Here is a 16,755-nt window from a genome sequence, read left to right as displayed (position 1 = left end):
ACTGTGGAACCCAAGAACACTTGTCATCCTGAATGAGTCATCATTTCATATAAAATGGATCACCAGTCTTGGGTTTAAGTGCTTAGAATGGTGCCTAGCATGCCTTTTAAGTGCTTTGTGGGTGTTTGAAAACTTTTATCATTACAATGTCAATTTTCTGAGAGCAGGGATTTTGTTGTTATTGAATCAGCCTATAAAAACATTATAGTAAATGCCTATTGTCAAGAAATTCTGTTGCTGATCTTGACTTCTCAGAATTTAACCTCTAGGCTAAGCGTCACAAACTGATACCGTAGTTTTATTATCCTGTCCAGTAATTCTGAAGGTCAGTTTGAAAATTAGGTACAATGTGGTTTCAATATAGTGTTGCTTGCAGAAGAGAAAGAATAAGGGAAAAAACAGACTCTTCTTGATTACAGATTTTGATAGAATCCTAGTGATTTTAGTCTGATTCGCAAAACTTGCCTGAGGCCCAGAGCAACCCCATGACGCCTGTGTTCAGTAACACGTGATCTGACGGTGCATGTTAAAATGCTTTGTGAGTTTTAAAAAGATTTATGTGGTAGCCCTTCTTAAAGAGCCTAGGCAGGTGGAATTTTAGGTCTCTTCCTACTCTAAACGGTTCTGTGTTTGTGTCCATTTGCTGTCTGGGGCAAGCTTCTTACCGTTCTGAAACGTGGAGCCCATTTGGTCGATTTTTGGTCATCCTTGGCAGCGTGCTGCGGGAAACGTGGGGTAGCAAGGCCCCAGACTTGCTCTTAGTGAGTGTGAATGGGCAAGTGCTGTTCTTTACCCAGGGGTAAAAAGGCACTGGAGGGATATCCCCATTTATGCAGCTGGAGAGACCAGGCTAGCTCCTTTGCTCCGCAGGGCCTTTGCACATGCTGATCCTTTATCCAGACTTTGTTCTCCTGTGATAGCTGTTACATCTCAGCTCAATATTACTTTCCTCTTGAGTCCCATGCTGCATCACATTCCTCTTACTGTGTGCTCTCTTTTCTTCCTTCATGCATTTTAAGTTCTTTATGGTTACTTCTTTCTGTGCATGTTTGTTTGATTCTATTAGTCCTAAGGACTGTAAGCTCCACATGAGTACAGACCATATTACTCTTGTTCTTCATTGTGGCCTCCTGTTATAGCTCAGCTTCTGGCATGAGCTGCTGAAAAATACTTGTTAAGTGAGTCTCCTGAATGTGGGACTTGAACCCCTGTTCTGAGCTGAAGCAAAGTATTAGCATGTAGCTAGTTTCAGATTGCTGTTTTGATGCAGGGCAGGGTATTTATTTACATAATTAAAACAATTGCTTACATTAAATTTTTAGAGCTGAAAGTGCAATGATTTGTTCTTTGAATTTTGTTGAAATTTTCCATGACAAAATAGCCAAGTCACATCAAAATTCATACTTGTATCCCCTGCCTGGCCTCCTATTACTACTTTTACCTAAGTCTTACCCACTGCAGAAAGCCTTCCCAAACCAGCCCCCTCCAGTGTTAGTCACCAGAGTTAGCAGGAGGCATAGAAAGTGATGTCATGACACTCCCAGTCCACTGATTTTTGTGTTCCTTTTCCGCTTTCATTTGTGCCACCTCCCACTTCAACTGTGAAGCCTTTTGGGGACGCTGGCCTTGTAACCACAGAGGTAACCCGTCTCCCTCTCCTCAGGCCCCTCTCCGCTTCTGCCATGTGATGCATGGGACTATGCTCTTTCTCAAGCTGGATTCTGATAAAATGTGTTGAATGACCAACAAAACTGAGATAATAATACCTGTTCACTTGGAAACCACTCACAGATCACTATGGATGGTTGTTCTTTATCTGCAAAAAATAGTTTGATTCTACTCTTAAGACAGAATTTGTGAGGAGCACCAAGGAAAGTTGTTAAAACAGCACAGAGCTGTGTGTGTGTGTGTGATAGTGGTATTGGCTGGTGGTGAGAATGGGACCAGGCACTTTTAATTCTGCAGAACCAAGCTGGTATTTTTGTTTAGTATGAATTAGATTTTGAGGTGAGGTTGGAGTTGGAAGGGCCTTTATTGCTGCCTTAAGTTTTCAAGTAAAAATGGCTCTAAATCTGTTGGTGAACTGAAAGCATATTGGTCAGATTTGTCCCCAGGCTCTCTTCCTTTCGCATACCATCTGCTGCTTTGCCATTAAAATGACGTCTAGGGTAGGCTGGTTTTGGAGGAGGGTAATTCTAAAGGAAATGGGAAATAAAAGTGCACATCTTTGGAGTCCTAAACTATTGTTCACAGCCTCAGGAGAGAGAGTTTGTTGATGGAAAAGGCACACAGTCCTCACTTCCAGTGGACAGGACACCCTATGCCAGGAAGCAAATGTCCGTGGCTTCCTTTCTTGAAGCAATGAAAATAGTATCTTCTTTGATTTTTACACCCTAAGATGCCTCTCTGTTCGCTCAGTGTCCTCATCAGTGTTTGTTTTTCTTTTTTTCCTTCTTCCTCCTAAATGCTTTTTCCTGCCCACTTATGGTTTGAGCTGCTTCCTTAATGAAAGTGTCCTCTTATTTTCTGATGCAATTACCTCTGCAGCTGATTTATTTATGTATCTTTTTGTCTTTAGCTCATCTCTGAACAGGCGTTGGAAAGTAGAGAAGAAAATCCAGTCTGCTTTTGGGGGACATTGGACAGCCGAATAAATGCAAGTATGTACATTTGTGTATTTAGAAGAAAGACAAAAAGGAAAATAGCTTTTATAAAGAATAATGAGACTAATCTTAAACTTGTAGGACTACCTATACTGTATCCTTTATTTTTCAATATTGTTCTTTTAATTTTTGTCCATTCTGAATGTTGAGTGTGCTTGTTTAAAAAAAAAACAAACTCTAGTACAAAAGTATAGGAAGTACAAAGTCAAAGTTCCCTGTAACCCCTCCTAGGTATGTACCACTGTTAACAATTTAACGCCTGATTTTCCAGATTGTACATACACATAATCAAAAGGATCATAATATCCATATTATGCTTTTCCCCCCCTTGCAGTATGTCATATACATTGCTGTGTCGGTTCCAGTAGCTTTATGTCCCCTGAACAGCTGCATAGTATTCCTCTGTTGATATTCCTCTTTCTGTTTAGTAAATCCTCTCCTGTTGGACATTATATTTTTGTTTTCTGTTTCAAATGGTGACACATCCTGTACACATACAGTTATATATAGTTGCCTGATTTTTTTTTTTAGGGTGAAAATGTGTAACACCATCTTTGAATTCTTCCCCTGCCACGTCTGTGTAGATGCTCAAGCACAAAGGTTTTTCTTACATTATGAAGCTGACTTTAGCTACTTTGTTTTTCATCCCTATTTTTCATTGTGGGGCAGAGTTGGAGGCTCAGTGTTGGGTTTTAAAACTTTCTTGTTTGACAGTTGATCTGAACCTCAAGGTAAGTTATGAGCTAGTCTTTCAGCCTGGTCTCTGGGAAACTCCAATTTTCAGATTTATTTTGGAGATTAAACAAGTAAAATCACATGCCCCTCAGTTTGTAGCATTGAGGCATATGTGGTTCGTGTCTTTCTGGTAAGTATTTCACTTCACCAGAGCGGCTAATAGACCAAGCACTTGAACTTGGTGGAAAGAACTGTGACTGCCGTCCACCCCCTATGACTTGTCTTGGGTCATTCTGCAAGCTCTGTGCTAGGTACTGGTGATACAAAGATGAACGGCACAGCCCTTGTCCTCAAGGAACTCACAGCACAAGGGAGTGAGAGACATACGTGAATAAGATGGTCATGATTCAGTGTGGTTAGTGCGTTGTGGTGAGTTTGAGAGAGGGCATCTAACTCGGGGGGTGATATGGGGTTCAGAGGAGGCTTCCTGGAGGAAGTAATGTCCAAGCAGAGTTCTAATGAAAATTGAAGTTTTCCACGAAAGGGATGAAGTGGGAAGGCACTCCTGGCAGAGGAATCAAGCATGAGCAAAAGCAGGAAAATGAGAAAAACAGCATTGGCCTGGGGGTTGGGTAACAAGACGATGGCAGCTTTGTGGGTTTCAGTGTGAAGTAAGAAGCTGGGAGTGGTACCAGATGAGATGAGGCAAGTGAGGCAAGCTGGCCGCACAGCGGAGGAGGTTGGGATTGGTCTGTAGATTAATGGGGAGCCTTTGGAGGATGTGATATGCTATGGGGACGTTAGGGGGATAAGTGAAGGTTGGCCTGGCAGGCAGTAGGAACCCGGGCTTGGGGAAAGTAGTTTGAGGCCATTGGTGTTGGAGTGAGGGGAAGAAAGAACATGTAGGGCTTTCCCAAGCTCCCCCCACTCTCTGGCCTTGCTGAGGTTGGCTCTGTGATCCTAGTTGCCCTCCCTTTTGTGGGCACTCATGTGAGTAGCTTATTTACAAGCTTTTCACTGGTGGGTTCTGATCTTTTTGAAGTAAGGCTTCCTGCTCTCATTCTGGTGCCACGAGGCGCTGCCCATTGTCCCGGCTGCCTGTGGATGAAGGGACCTGGCTCCACTCATTAATTTTCATTACCCCTTCCATGTGGCTTCTGGACATGAATTGGTGGTCATTCTGTGGGCAGTGTTGCAGAGCCAGCCCTGGGCTAGGCTGTGGGGACGTGAAGGTAGGTCATGAGTGCTTAATGCCCATGCTGAGCTTGCCCTTCAGTGGGAGATAGAAAATTAAAAGACAATGTGATTTGTGCCAATAGGTCTATTCAGAAGTTAAACAATTCCAGTGGAGGTAGCCAGGAGTATTAATAACGTTAACATAAGTGGTTTCAGAATGAGGCACGTTGTCAACTACGACTTGTGCGCAAATAGAAGAACTAAATTTAGGCCATTTCTAAAATTACTCTGATTTTTGAGACTATGGTCTGACTGTAGTTAATTAATCAGAGCACATAATTGATTATTTTCCACGGTTTCACCTGCTGTAAGCTCTGATGCATTTGTATTTCATGGAGGGAAGGCGCAGGGGGAGGTACTTATCCAATACTGCTTGCTTGCTTTCAAAACACTCTTTCACCACTTGAACTTTCAGCATGTAGAATGACCACCTTGTCTTATTTTCCTTCTGCTACAGTATCTAAACATAAAAGAGGACTGCAATGCCATGGCTTTCTGTGCTAAAATGAGGAGCTCCAAGAAGACCGAGGTGAATCTGGAGGCCCCTGCGCCCGGGGTGGAGGTGCTCTTCTATCTCCCGGACAGGGAGCCCCTCCGGCTGGGCAGCGGAGAGTACACGGCAGAGGAGCTGTGCATCAGGGCGGCGCAGGAGTGCTGTGAGTACACGTCCCCGTGTGCCTGCCTCTGGCAGCTCCGCTGAGTGGGAAGAAGTGTGGGCTCTGGAAGTCAGTGGTTCTGCCCTGCCTCTGCCACTGACTTGCATCTGACCCTAGGCCAGTGATTTTAATTTTGAGAGTGTCATTTTTCACTTTCTTCATTGCAAAGTGGCTTATCCCGGCTGTGTCACTAATGAGCTGCAGGGTATCAGGGAATGATGCTTGCTTTCTATGGAGGCTCAGTTTTTTCAGTCTCCCCTACATCTGTGAAGCTGGAATAATATTGCACTGAGCACAGCGCCTGGCACAAAGCCACAAGCTCAGTAAGTGGCATCCCTCAACATCTCGGTCATTGTTCCAAACTTCTGAGAAGTTTGCCACCATGACCTGCCTCCCTCTTGCCCTGGCTCTGCCCCCTGCACCCTCAGCGGTGATGCTGAATTGAAGTGAGAAGTTACGTGTCACTTTGTGGCTTGGTCAGATTGCCAAGTTGTGAAGAGGAAGGACGGTGACGCTGTGAACAACACAATCTTTTTTTTTTTTTTTTTTTTTTTTAATAAAGTGAGACTTGTCCTACTAAAGTTAGCCTGTTGCCCTCGGAAGGTGGGAAGCCAAACTGAATAACAAAATAAACCCCTTTCATTATCCTTTAAACTTGGGGTCACTGGCGGTTTTTACCTACCAGCTTTTAAATGCCAAGTAAAATTAATTCATAGAACCTTAAAGATCTAAAACACTTAGATCGTGGTGCTGGTTGTACAACTCTGTAAATATACTAAAATTCATTGAATTATACCCTTAAAATTAGTGGATTTTATGGTATGTAAATTACATCTCAATAGAGCTTTTTTTTAAAAAAAAATTAATCATTTTATGATGAAGTAACTGGCTGTGATGGCAGACAGTCTGATCCATGCTTCACTTATTTCATCTTAGACCTCAACTCTGGGGAGAGTTTGGTTACTTCAAGAATCACTTACCTTGTTTGTAATGCAGCTTATGTAGAAAATCCATTTTCTTCCTGATATATGTCTTTCTGCTTAAAATGCTTTAAATACTAGAGTTCCAATAAAAGGAGAGAAGCTGGTGCTGTAGGGAAGAGTGTAGCAGACCGTTAATCACTAAACATAGCACTAGACAAAATTGACTACATTATAGATTATTAGGGGAAAATGCATTAATACTTTGAAGTTACTTTGACTGTAGATAGCAGAGTGTGTAAGGAACCAGCTTTGGACAGCAGTATGAAAACTATCTGTCATTACCAAAACAACTAGATGTGAATTGGTGTTTCCCAAGTATTTCTTTTAAGGCTTTTTTTTTTTTTCCCTTTCCCTTGAGAAGCTGGCTTATAGTGTTTATTCTCTTAGCCAGGCTTCTTGCCATTAGCATGGCAGGTATAGACCTCAGTTTGTCAACAAGGATTGTTTGTGCAGAATTGTTGGGCTCCAGTTAATGAGAGGTTGAGGAATTGCTTAAGGAGGTGAGAGGGGAGAGCCTGTGAATCTGAAGACAGACACAGTCACCGTATCTCCTGTGACTCTGGGCTCAGGGTCAATTTGGGGCACCAGTTTCTGTGCCCAGTCTGTAGAGAATGAGTAGTGTATCCTGTAACCAGCTGGGAAGAGTGTTGCAAAAATTAGTTAATTTTAAAAATGCATGAACACAGAATGCTACAGATTCTGAGAGCTCTCATTATTACTACAGTAAGTGAAGTCTGGGGGGGCAGCACCGTGTTCTTCCTCGTTTTTCACCAACGTCCGGTGCATTTTTGTTCTTTCGCGCTCATTATTTTACCCCGTCAGTAGCTCTGTCTTGGTTTGAATCCTAGCCCTGTGTTTTGCTAACTGAGTAACCTAATCAGACTAAATCTCAGGAATTTCTTCATCTGTAAAATGTTAAAAATAATACTTAGCTTATTAGGTGTTAGGAGAATTAAAAGGTTGTAGATGTGAAGTGTATTAGCCTGATGCCTGACACTAAGCCCTCAGTATTGTTGTTATTCAGTACTTTTATGTAAATGATATCGCTGATCTTCCTATTTTTAAGTAGTAATATTGTTAGAATCGGAGACCTGTGGTAGAATTACAGACACATCCATGGTTGCAAATAAATTATGCTCCAAATATGTACGTGTCAGTGTACATTCAAATATGGATGTGTAGAAAGAAAGGCTAGGTGTCCAGACCAGTCCACAGAGGCCAACTTATGAATGAAAACCTACTAGTGTACACCTGAACCACAGTCCTAATAATATTGGATCCAAAAGCTATTTGCCATTGTTCCCAAGGGAAACCTGCTCTTTGACCTTTAGCTCCATCTTCTCTGTTACATGGTGGAGTGTAACCTCTGAAGGGGCGATTCCCTCATATCTCAAGCAAGAATTGAGGCATTCACAGAGACATGGAGATGCCAAGGCGCCTGTAGCATCTTAACTCTGTGCCTTGGAGAGAGTCACTGCCTCGCGGGGCAGGGCCAGCGGGGTCCCAGTCAGTGTCAGTCTCACTTCAGATGTCTGAGTTGGGAGACAGGTGCCAGTTACCTCATGTTCTCTCGTCATTTAAGTTCCTTGTGTCTTAATTTGAGGCCTAGCCACACATGAAAAGATCAGTAATTGATTATTTGCAATCATTCTCCTACCTCACCCTATACTTTCAGATTGCAGGTCTGTGTCACTTTGGTCGTGGGCTCAAAAGTGAGTTTGTTGTCACTGGCTTCATCCTCTTCCTTGTCTTTTCCAACATTGTTGTAGCAAAGGAGGCAGTTAATGTGGTGGGGAGGTAAGGGAGCACTGTTGGACCACGTTCCTAAACGTGTATGTTCTTGTTGGCTACTAATAGAAAATATTTTTGGTAACTATACAGAGTACTTAAGAGGTATATTATTAATGGTAATAGATTTTAATCACTGATAAAAATCACTTTGGTTACTTACTCTAACACGCATTTCGTGTGCTACTACTGGGAACATTTTTGGATGTTTAATGCCTAATCAATATGTTAAGAGTTGTTCAAACATTTTCTGTGGGAGACAGATTGGGGATTTCTCAAACTCTAAGAATGTTTCTGACTGTGACTGTGCATGTCAGGTGGGATTTGGGAACCTCTCAGATGGCCTTTTTCTCTTTGAAGCACGATTTGATAAGACTCTCATAAATACTGTAATGAGAAATATCATTAGACTTTTTTTTTTAATGGTTTTAACCCAGTTTGCCAGGAGCTATAGTACATATTCCTGGGGAGCCAGGATTCTTTGTTATTTGATTAAAAACTGCCTGATTGAACATGCTTGGAAGTCATATTTGGCCCTAAGAGGACACAAATATGACCTGGATTTTTTTTTTTTTTTTGGATGAGCGAATTCCTGGTCTTTGCATATGTCATACTTTGGAAACAGATGGCCAGATGTATCTATCTTTAATTTTCTGATGTGTTCTTTACTCTTCCCCAGGTATCTCTCCTCTGTGTCATAACCTCTTTGCCCTGTATGATGAGAACACCAAGCTCTGGTATGCTCCAAATCACACCATCACCATCGACGACAAGACGTCGCTCCGGCTCCACTACCGGATGAGGTATGCATACCTGCCTGGCTTCCTCGTGCAGGGGCGGATGACAGCTGGCCTAGAGCCCCGAGTCACTTACCAAGAAGTATTAGTCATTTTTGTAATGCATAAGTTTTGTATTTGCTTGGTATGAGAAAGGACTTCTTCAGTATTTGGAATACAATTCAAGATGAGTTTGATCCCCTTCCTCTGCAGCATTTTAGAAAATCATTATGGTGTAGTGGGTATTTTGAATAGAATTAGTAATCTGTAGCAGAGTTTTTTAATATAATTTCATATGAATCATGGTTATGAATTTAATTTATTGAGTTATGACTAGAATTTTTTTAAAAAAAGAAACATGAGAATAAACAGTATCAGCATATATATATATCCCTAAGAGTATTGGTTTTTAGAACTTTGAGATGTATAATCTATCTGCATGTACTAGGTCATGATAAAATATATTTTTTACTAAAAGCTGCCACTAAACGGCTTGAGAATCACTGCCTGAAGTGAAAACCTAGAAATTCTAGCTTAGTCTTATTCTAAAGGAGTGGATGTTTTGATCCACTGCCCGAGGACTTTTGTTTAGTGGGGCTGTGGGTTTTCTTCTGATGGATACTTGCCTTTTCTCCCCTGTTATAGAGTTTGTTAAATGTCAGTCTCCCAAGGTGGCACAGTCAGTCAGAACTTCAGAGCTCTAGTCTCTTGAATTTATTAGCATGTTTGTTCTGTACGTAGAATTCAAAGTTGACACGTGTGTTTAGCAGAGGAGCATATAAATAGGATGAATCCTTTTTGAAAAGGATCTTAACTTACATAGATATGACTCAGTCAGTCGATGAGCTCAGGTGCTAAAGGAACGCAGGGACTTGCTGGAGAAGTCCTCGGGGAGCTCAGAGGCTCTCTCAGCTGCTGTTCCCGCTGGGAAGTCAGACGTGTTGTTACCATTCCAAAGTGGCCTGGTGTTTTTCTCAGCGGAAGCTGAACCAGATCTGTGTTCTTTGATAATCACCCTGGGGCTGACTTTTTCTCTTCTCTCTCTACTCACCCACAGCCTCACCTGAAGAAGAGAGGTGTGTGTCACGTGAGATTTCATGCCCCAGATTTAGAGAAACCATCCCCCCTTCCAGCTGAGCCTTCTGACTATAATTGGTTTTGTTTTTCAAAGTGCAATCTTGCTTTCTGTGGCCTGGGGCTTGGCTGTGTGACCCAGTGTTGGTCATGTATCTGCAGCTCAAAGTCTAGGAAGGAGACATGTCCTTGAATTTCAGTTCTTTCCCTCTAGCTTTTTCCACTTGGCTCGGAATCTAGAATAAGTAGAATTTAGAACTTGGAAGAGATCTGAGTTTGCCTGATTCAGCTCTTCCAGTTTTTAGGGGGAAACTGATGTCCGAAAAAGAGAAGTGAGTTATTCAGAGTTGCACACCTAGTGTATTGTCTCATTAGCACTAGAATCCTCTTTGAAACATTCGACGTTATGGGCCCTGTGAGTGCCTCACAAGTAAAAGCTGTCTTTGCCGGCTCCCCATTTCTGCCAGCTACCAGGAAGTGCACGGCTGCCTCATTTTTGGCACCTTGACTTTGTACCTGACATTGCGCTTCAACAGGATATTGCTTTGTTACCACAGGCTCTTTGAACTGGGAAAAAAGATCCCACCCTAAGCTAAAACATTTGCATTACAACAAACTACAAAAATTTTGAAACCTCATCATCTCACCGCTAAAGAAGGTGTAATGTGAAAATAAATGTTGGTGACTATTTCAGTGGAATCCCAGCTCTGTTTTGGGAAGTACTCTTGTACTTTGATTGTAGTTTTCTGTTTTTAGATAATGATTTTGATAGTTTTTTGTAATGTTTCTTAATAAAAGACAAGCATATTCTTTGTTCCTTTTTAAGAAAACAAAATTTTCTTTTTCATCCAAATATACTTCCCTATCCACCATTAAATTTCTATAGAAACCTAAAGGGAATTCGTTGTGTGTTATATCTGCACACAAACTTAGAATATGTGGTTGTCTGTAATATGATTTTCTCAAAACCTTGCAAGGAGGGCGTGTCTCTCATTGGTAGGTCTGTTTATCTGATGGTCTCCCTCCTGCCCACCTTCCTTCCTGCAGTGTTCCACGTCATTCTGCAGAGGAATCTAAGCAGCTGTCATACTACATTTATTTAGGTCATTCTTTATTTTCTTTTCCATTAGCATGTTACAGTATCAGGAGTTTTGTGAGGCCCAAGTTCAGTAATTGACTCTGAAGAGAGTGCAGAATTTGTCTTCCAGTGTACGTTTTCTAGTTTTGTCTTACTTAGCGATGAGGAAGGTGTTAATTTTTTTTTCCCTTGAAACATTCCCTGTTGTTACATTTATTTATTTTTATTGACATATAGTTGATTTACAATAATAGTTTCAGGTGTGCAACATAGTGATCCAGTATTTTTAGAGATTAAACTCCATTTGAAGTTCTTACAAAATAATGGCTGTATTTCCTTTTGCTGTACGGTATATCCTGTTGCTTATGGAGGATGTTGGTTTTGGTAGTCAGTGATCTAAAGGTTTTTTTTTTTTTCTTTTTATTGTCTTATAGAGAGTAGTCAGCTTTTTTCTTTAATTTTTTATTGATTTATAATCATTTTACAATGTTGTGTCAAATTCCAGTGTAGAGCACAATTTTTCAGTTACACATAAACATACATATATTCATTGTCACATTTTTTTCTCCATGGGCTACCATAAGATCTTGTGTATATTTCCCTGTGCTATATACAGTATAATCTTGTTTGTCTATTCTACAATTTAGAAATCCCAGTCTATCCCTTCCCACCCTCCGCCCCCTTGGCAACCACAAGTTTGTATTCTATGTCTATGAGTCTATTTCGGTTTTATATTTATGCTTTGTTTGTGTTTTTTTTTAGATTCCACATACAAGTGATCTCATGTGGTATTTTTCTTTCTCTTTCTGACTTACTTCACTTAGAATGACATTCTCCAGGAGCATCCATGTTGCTGCAAATGGCGTTATGTTGTCGGTTTTTATGGCTGAATAGTATTCCATTGTATAAATATACCACATCTTCTTTATCCAGTCATCCATTGATGGACATTTAGGCTGTCTCCATGTCTTGGCTATTGTAAATAGTGCTGCTGTGAACACTGGGGTGCAGGTGTCTTTTTGAAGTAGGGTTCCTTCTGGATATATGCCCAGGAATGGGATTCCTGGGTCATACGGTAAGTCTTACCTAGTCTTTTGAGGAATCTCCATACTGTTTTCCACAGTGGCTGCACCAAACTGTATTCCCACCAGCAGTGTAAGAGGGTTCCCCTTTCTCCACAGCCTCTCCAGCATTTGTCATTTGTGGATTTTTGAATGATGGCCATTCTGACTGGTGTGAGGTGATACCTCATCATAGTTTTGATTTGCATTTCTCTGATAATTAGCGATATTGAGCATTTTTTCATGTGCATATTGATCATTTGTATGTCTTCCTTGGAGAATTGCTTGTTTAGATCTTTCGCCCATTTTTGGATTGGGTTGTTTGGTTGTTTCTTATTAAGTCATATGAGCTGCTTATATATTCTGGATATCAAGCTTTTGTCCGTTTCATTTGCAAAAATTTTCTCCCATTCCGTAGGTTGTCTTTTTGTTTTACTTACGGTTTCCTTTGCTGTGCAGAAGCTTGTAAGTTTCATTAGTCAGCTTTTGACTATATGTAATTTCTAGAGATTCAACCTTATTTTAGGCTTTCTAAAATATTGCACATTGTGTTTTTGATATCCTCAGCCTTATCCTGTCTGAACATCTTACCGAAAGGCTTCCAAGCCAAAGCTAGTCCCACAGGGCTCAGGCAGCAGCCTCAGTAAATGTGCTTGTTTAGCCCCAAGGGAGCATGCTGGGCCCTTGGCTCTTCACAGAGACACGGCGGGATGTGGGAGAACCATGGCTCCAGCTGGTTCAAGGAAAATCTGCCTTCAGGGCTGCTCTTTAAAACAACTTCTTCCATCCTGGACTTCTTCTCCACCCTTATCCCAGGTATCCTTCCATACCATATGTAATGCTCATTCTCTCGTCGCCTTCTTCCCCTGACTTCTGTGCCCTCTGTCAGAACCCCGCACGGAGCTTGTGTATGTGGAGCACGTGGCACGTGGTGAGCGCTCAGAAGCCGTTAGCTGCTCCATTCATTGTTCCCTTTAGATCCTCTCTCCTGTCTCCTTCCAGGCAGAGCTCCGGAGCTTCTGGTGGATCCAGCTGTTGTATGAATGATGCGAACTCTCCGTTTGGATTTCCCTCAGCAGTCAGAGGGGTTGGCTGTTTCCTCCTCCCATTTTCTTTCTGCCCCGGTGTCAGATTTCTCTGCATCTGCTCAGCTGGTGGAGCTAGGTCACATCTTACTTTCTGTCTACCCGCAAGAGTGGATCCTGGGGGAGTCCTCTTGGCCTGTGCTCCGTTCTGCCCTTGAAGAGTGGGCTCCCCAGCCTGGGGACAGCATGAACACCGGCTCTTCATCAGCTGAGAGCCTCAGGCTTCTACTGTTCCCAGGCCTGATCCCCTCTCACATGGGAGGGTGAGGGGACAGTCGTGCAGCTGTGGTTCCTGCTGCACGTGGACTCTGGATGTGTGGTTCTTTCTGTGTGAGAGAGATGCTAAAGCACACGGTCACCTGTCCGTCACGTTCATAAGTTACACTGAAGATGGGCTGTATAGAATCACCTGAAAGTTGTAAAATGTTGATTTTACCTTTAAATTAACTTCCTTATCCATCCTTTCCTTTCCATTGTAATTGCTACTTCTTACTGTTTATACAGCCAAGCATGTATCAAGCACCTGTTACATGCCAGGCACTAGGGATTTAGTGGTGAGTAAGATGGCTGAGGCCTCTGTCCCCTCAAAACTCACGGCATTGCACACACTGTTGCCATGGGCACCGGCTTGCCTCTTGGCCTGTCTCATTTCAGTCCATCTCCCATAGGCCTTTCTTCCAGGGGGATCCTGCTTCACATGAGCTTGGCTCTTCTTTTGCCTTCTGCATATGGTCCAGACTTTATCACCTGGCGTTTATTTATTCTAGTGCCCTTTCCCTCCCTGGCCGTGGAGGGCAGCTTCTCCCTCCTCACTACTCCTGTGGCACCATATCCGAGACTCATGTCAAGGAACAACTTCGCTGTGAGGCATGGTGCCTGGGGCTCACAATGTTATCAGTGACCCACAAAAGTGTTTTAATTTCATGTAAAATCAGGAAAAAAATAAATATAATCCAGCCTGGAGTATAAACCAACACAGCTGTAAAATAAAACTTCAGTATTTTTTTATGGAGGAAGGGAAGATTCTGTGGGGTCACAGTGTAGTCCTGTTTGTGAGATGTGCCCACTTGTACGTCCCTTTATTATTGCTGGATTGGACTGATGGCTATGGGGGACAGGGAATTCAGAGTAGGTGGGGCTGTGCCCGAGAGCCCTTTGCATTCCAGAGCGTGGCACAGGACCTGGCGTGTCCTAGGCTCTGCGCGTATAGCTCAGTGACAGAGTCTGAGGTTAGTGGCAGCACTTTTTTGGGAGTAAGTTTTATCTGTTCCTTCTGCATGCCATGGTGATTTTCCATCAGCACGTGGGCACGTCAAGGGAGAGAGGCCCAGGCCCCAGCTGAGTCGCTGGCCTAGAGCTGTCCTGGGTCAGCTCAGCCCAGTCACCTTCACACATGCCGGAACCCAGTGTGTTTCTGTTACAGGTAACCAGGGAAAGCAGAGTTGAGAGAAAAGGTTTGTAGTGTTAGGTCACATAGCCTCTTGGAACTTCAGTTTTCCTCATCTATAAAATGGAACAGTGAAACATACCTTGTGCAGTTGCTGTGAGTGTTAAATAGCATAGTATACGTAAAGTGTTTTTTAATTTAATTCTTGACAATGCAGCTGATGTTCGTGTATTTCTTCTGTTTTAAAACCTTGTTCGTTGTAAGATAAACTAGCAATTTAATAATAGCGATCTGGGAAATAGGAAACACTGCCATGTTAACTGTACATCTTGACTGTTTGACGAAACTAGATTTCAGAAATGTTCAAGAGTGAATAAAATAGGTCTTGGATTTAAGGCAGGGTGGCATTACTGAAGGTGAGGGGAATTGCTGGGCTGGCATCTAGTTCTAGTCAGCAGTGTTTTGTTATTTAGGAAGACACAGTGGAAAGTCAGAGGTACTATCTTTGTGATCTTAAGGAAGTCACTTTATCTCCCTGAGTCACAGACGAGGTTCTGGCAGGACGCTTTTCAGAGTGATTGTAAGAATGAAAAGAAAAGGACCTTATAAACAGTGAAGTGCTACACAGAGGGAAGGTCTGTCTATTTGCTTACTTTTCAAGGAAGTTCAGCCTCCAGCACTGATCACCCTGGATCATCTCTGCCACACATGCCAAGGTCTCCTTTCCCACAGTCATCTTCCTGCCTTCCAGGTTCTATTTCACCAACTGGCATGGGACCAATGATAATGAGCAGTCAGTATGGCGACATTCCCCAAAGAAGCAGAAGAATGGCTACGAGAAAAAAAAAGTTCCAGATGCAACCCCTCTCCTTGACGCCAGCTCACTGGAGTATCTGTTTGCTCAGGTGAGACGTTTGGGCTCAGGAGAACCTGGAGTTTGTGGGGAGGGTGAGATATGTTAGGGTTCACGTTCTCTGGTGCAGCTAACCCTGGTGATGGCTGGGATACTATATGGCCTGCTTCGTGGGTAGTTCTTGCCAACCCTGAACGTGCCCCAGGTGAGGAGGGGCAAGGGGCTAGTTATCCCTCTTGTGGGTTTTCTAGGCTTTACTTGTTCTCTGTTCCTTTGTTTTTCCCCCTACCATGTTACTTCTTGTCTGCAGTGCCTCCTGTGCAGAGAGCAGGGGGAGCTGTAAGCGAGGGACGGTAGTTCAGCAGGGCTGACACACTTCTCAGCAGTCACAGTGATGCTGGAGAGGGGGGAGGTGGCCACTTTAAGTCACAGTGGTGGTGGTGGTAGGGTGGTAAGATTAGACACTAGAAGGAAGCCAGAAAGAGAAGGTAGAGTCACCTAAATTATATTATCCTGAGATAGCTAACATTTTTGTTTTATGTGCTTCCTGATTTTACCATGCAGATATGTATTACGCATCATATAGTTTTTGAAAATATCTTATTGTTTCTATTTTATAAGCTACTTTTTAATTCTATTGGTGATGATCCTTTAAACGTCAATTAAAAATATAGATCTTTGTTTTAACGGCTTCCTAGCAGTTCATTTATTAAACAAATATTTGCCGAGCGTCTCTGTCCTTTTCACTGGGGCACTGCTGATATTGTGGCAAATAAGCGTCAGATGTAATTGAGTTGGACAAACAAAATAAGCAGATAAGATGATACATAGATAATACACAAGAAATTATGAGAGGTGCTATGAAGGAAAAAGCTTTTGTGACAGAGAATGGGGAGATCTGATTTAAACCACGTGATCAGAGACGGTCTCTCAAAAGAGGTGGCATTAATACTGAACCTTGAAGAGTGAAAAAGTGTCTGCAGCTCTCAGAGGGGAGTGGGGAAAGTACTTTTCTGCATAGAGCAAAGTTCTTCAGCAGCAGCAGTACTGGCGTTCGGGCTGGCGGATTCTCTGCTGTGAGGGCTGGGCCCTGTGGGTGTTCACCCACACCCCTGCCTCCGCTCACTTGGTGCCAGGAGCACCAGTGTGGTGGCGGCAGAGCTGGAGAAAATGGATGAATTTGCAGTTAATTTTGGAGATAGACTTGATCTGATTGGCTCATGGGTTGGATATAAACAGTGAGAGTATCTGAAGAATCAAAGGTACTTTGAGATTTCTGTTTTGGGCCACGTTTGATTGATAATGGCATCATTGCCTGCATAGGGGAAGACTGGGAGTGACAGGTTGGAGGAGGGCTGGAAACTAGGAGCTCTTTTTGAGAGACCTATGAGATTTCAGGTAGGAAGTTGAGTATGAGGCGGGAATCCAGAGGAAGAACTG

At 42.6% G+C, this 16,755-nt stretch overlaps 1 protein-coding gene and 1 long non-coding RNA gene across 3 annotated transcripts in view; both read left to right on the top strand.

The window, feature by feature from the left end:
• The window catches only part of JAK1 (Janus kinase 1), a 211,019-nt gene that overhangs the window by 159,915 nt on the left and 34,349 nt on the right, over positions 1-16,755 (top strand). For both annotated transcript variants that reach the window (XM_032494480.1, XM_032494479.1), the window contains 4 exons: positions 2,579-2,660; positions 5,032-5,230; positions 8,681-8,804; positions 15,214-15,367. In XM_032494480.1, coding sequence (XP_032350371.1) covers positions 2,655-2,660; positions 5,032-5,230; positions 8,681-8,804; positions 15,214-15,367 — 483 coding nt within the window. In that variant the 5' untranslated portion in view covers positions 2,579-2,654. The remainder of the gene's footprint in view (positions 1-2,578; positions 2,661-5,031; positions 5,231-8,680; positions 8,805-15,213; positions 15,368-16,755) is intronic.
• Positions 9,710-15,200, top strand: LOC116668053. The gene is made up of 4 exons (XR_004325121.1): positions 9,710-9,720; positions 10,141-10,148; positions 11,514-11,518; positions 14,946-15,200. It is a non-coding gene; the product is annotated as an uncharacterized LOC116668053 (long non-coding RNA).

The sequence above is a fragment of the Camelus ferus genome, chromosome 13, assembly GCF_009834535.1.
Source record: "Camelus ferus isolate YT-003-E chromosome 13, BCGSAC_Cfer_1.0, whole genome shotgun sequence".
NCBI lineage: Eukaryota > Metazoa > Chordata > Mammalia > Artiodactyla > Camelidae > Camelus > Camelus ferus.
The sequence above is the reverse complement of the archived record's forward strand: the minus strand, read 5'-3'. Positions and strand labels throughout refer to the sequence as shown.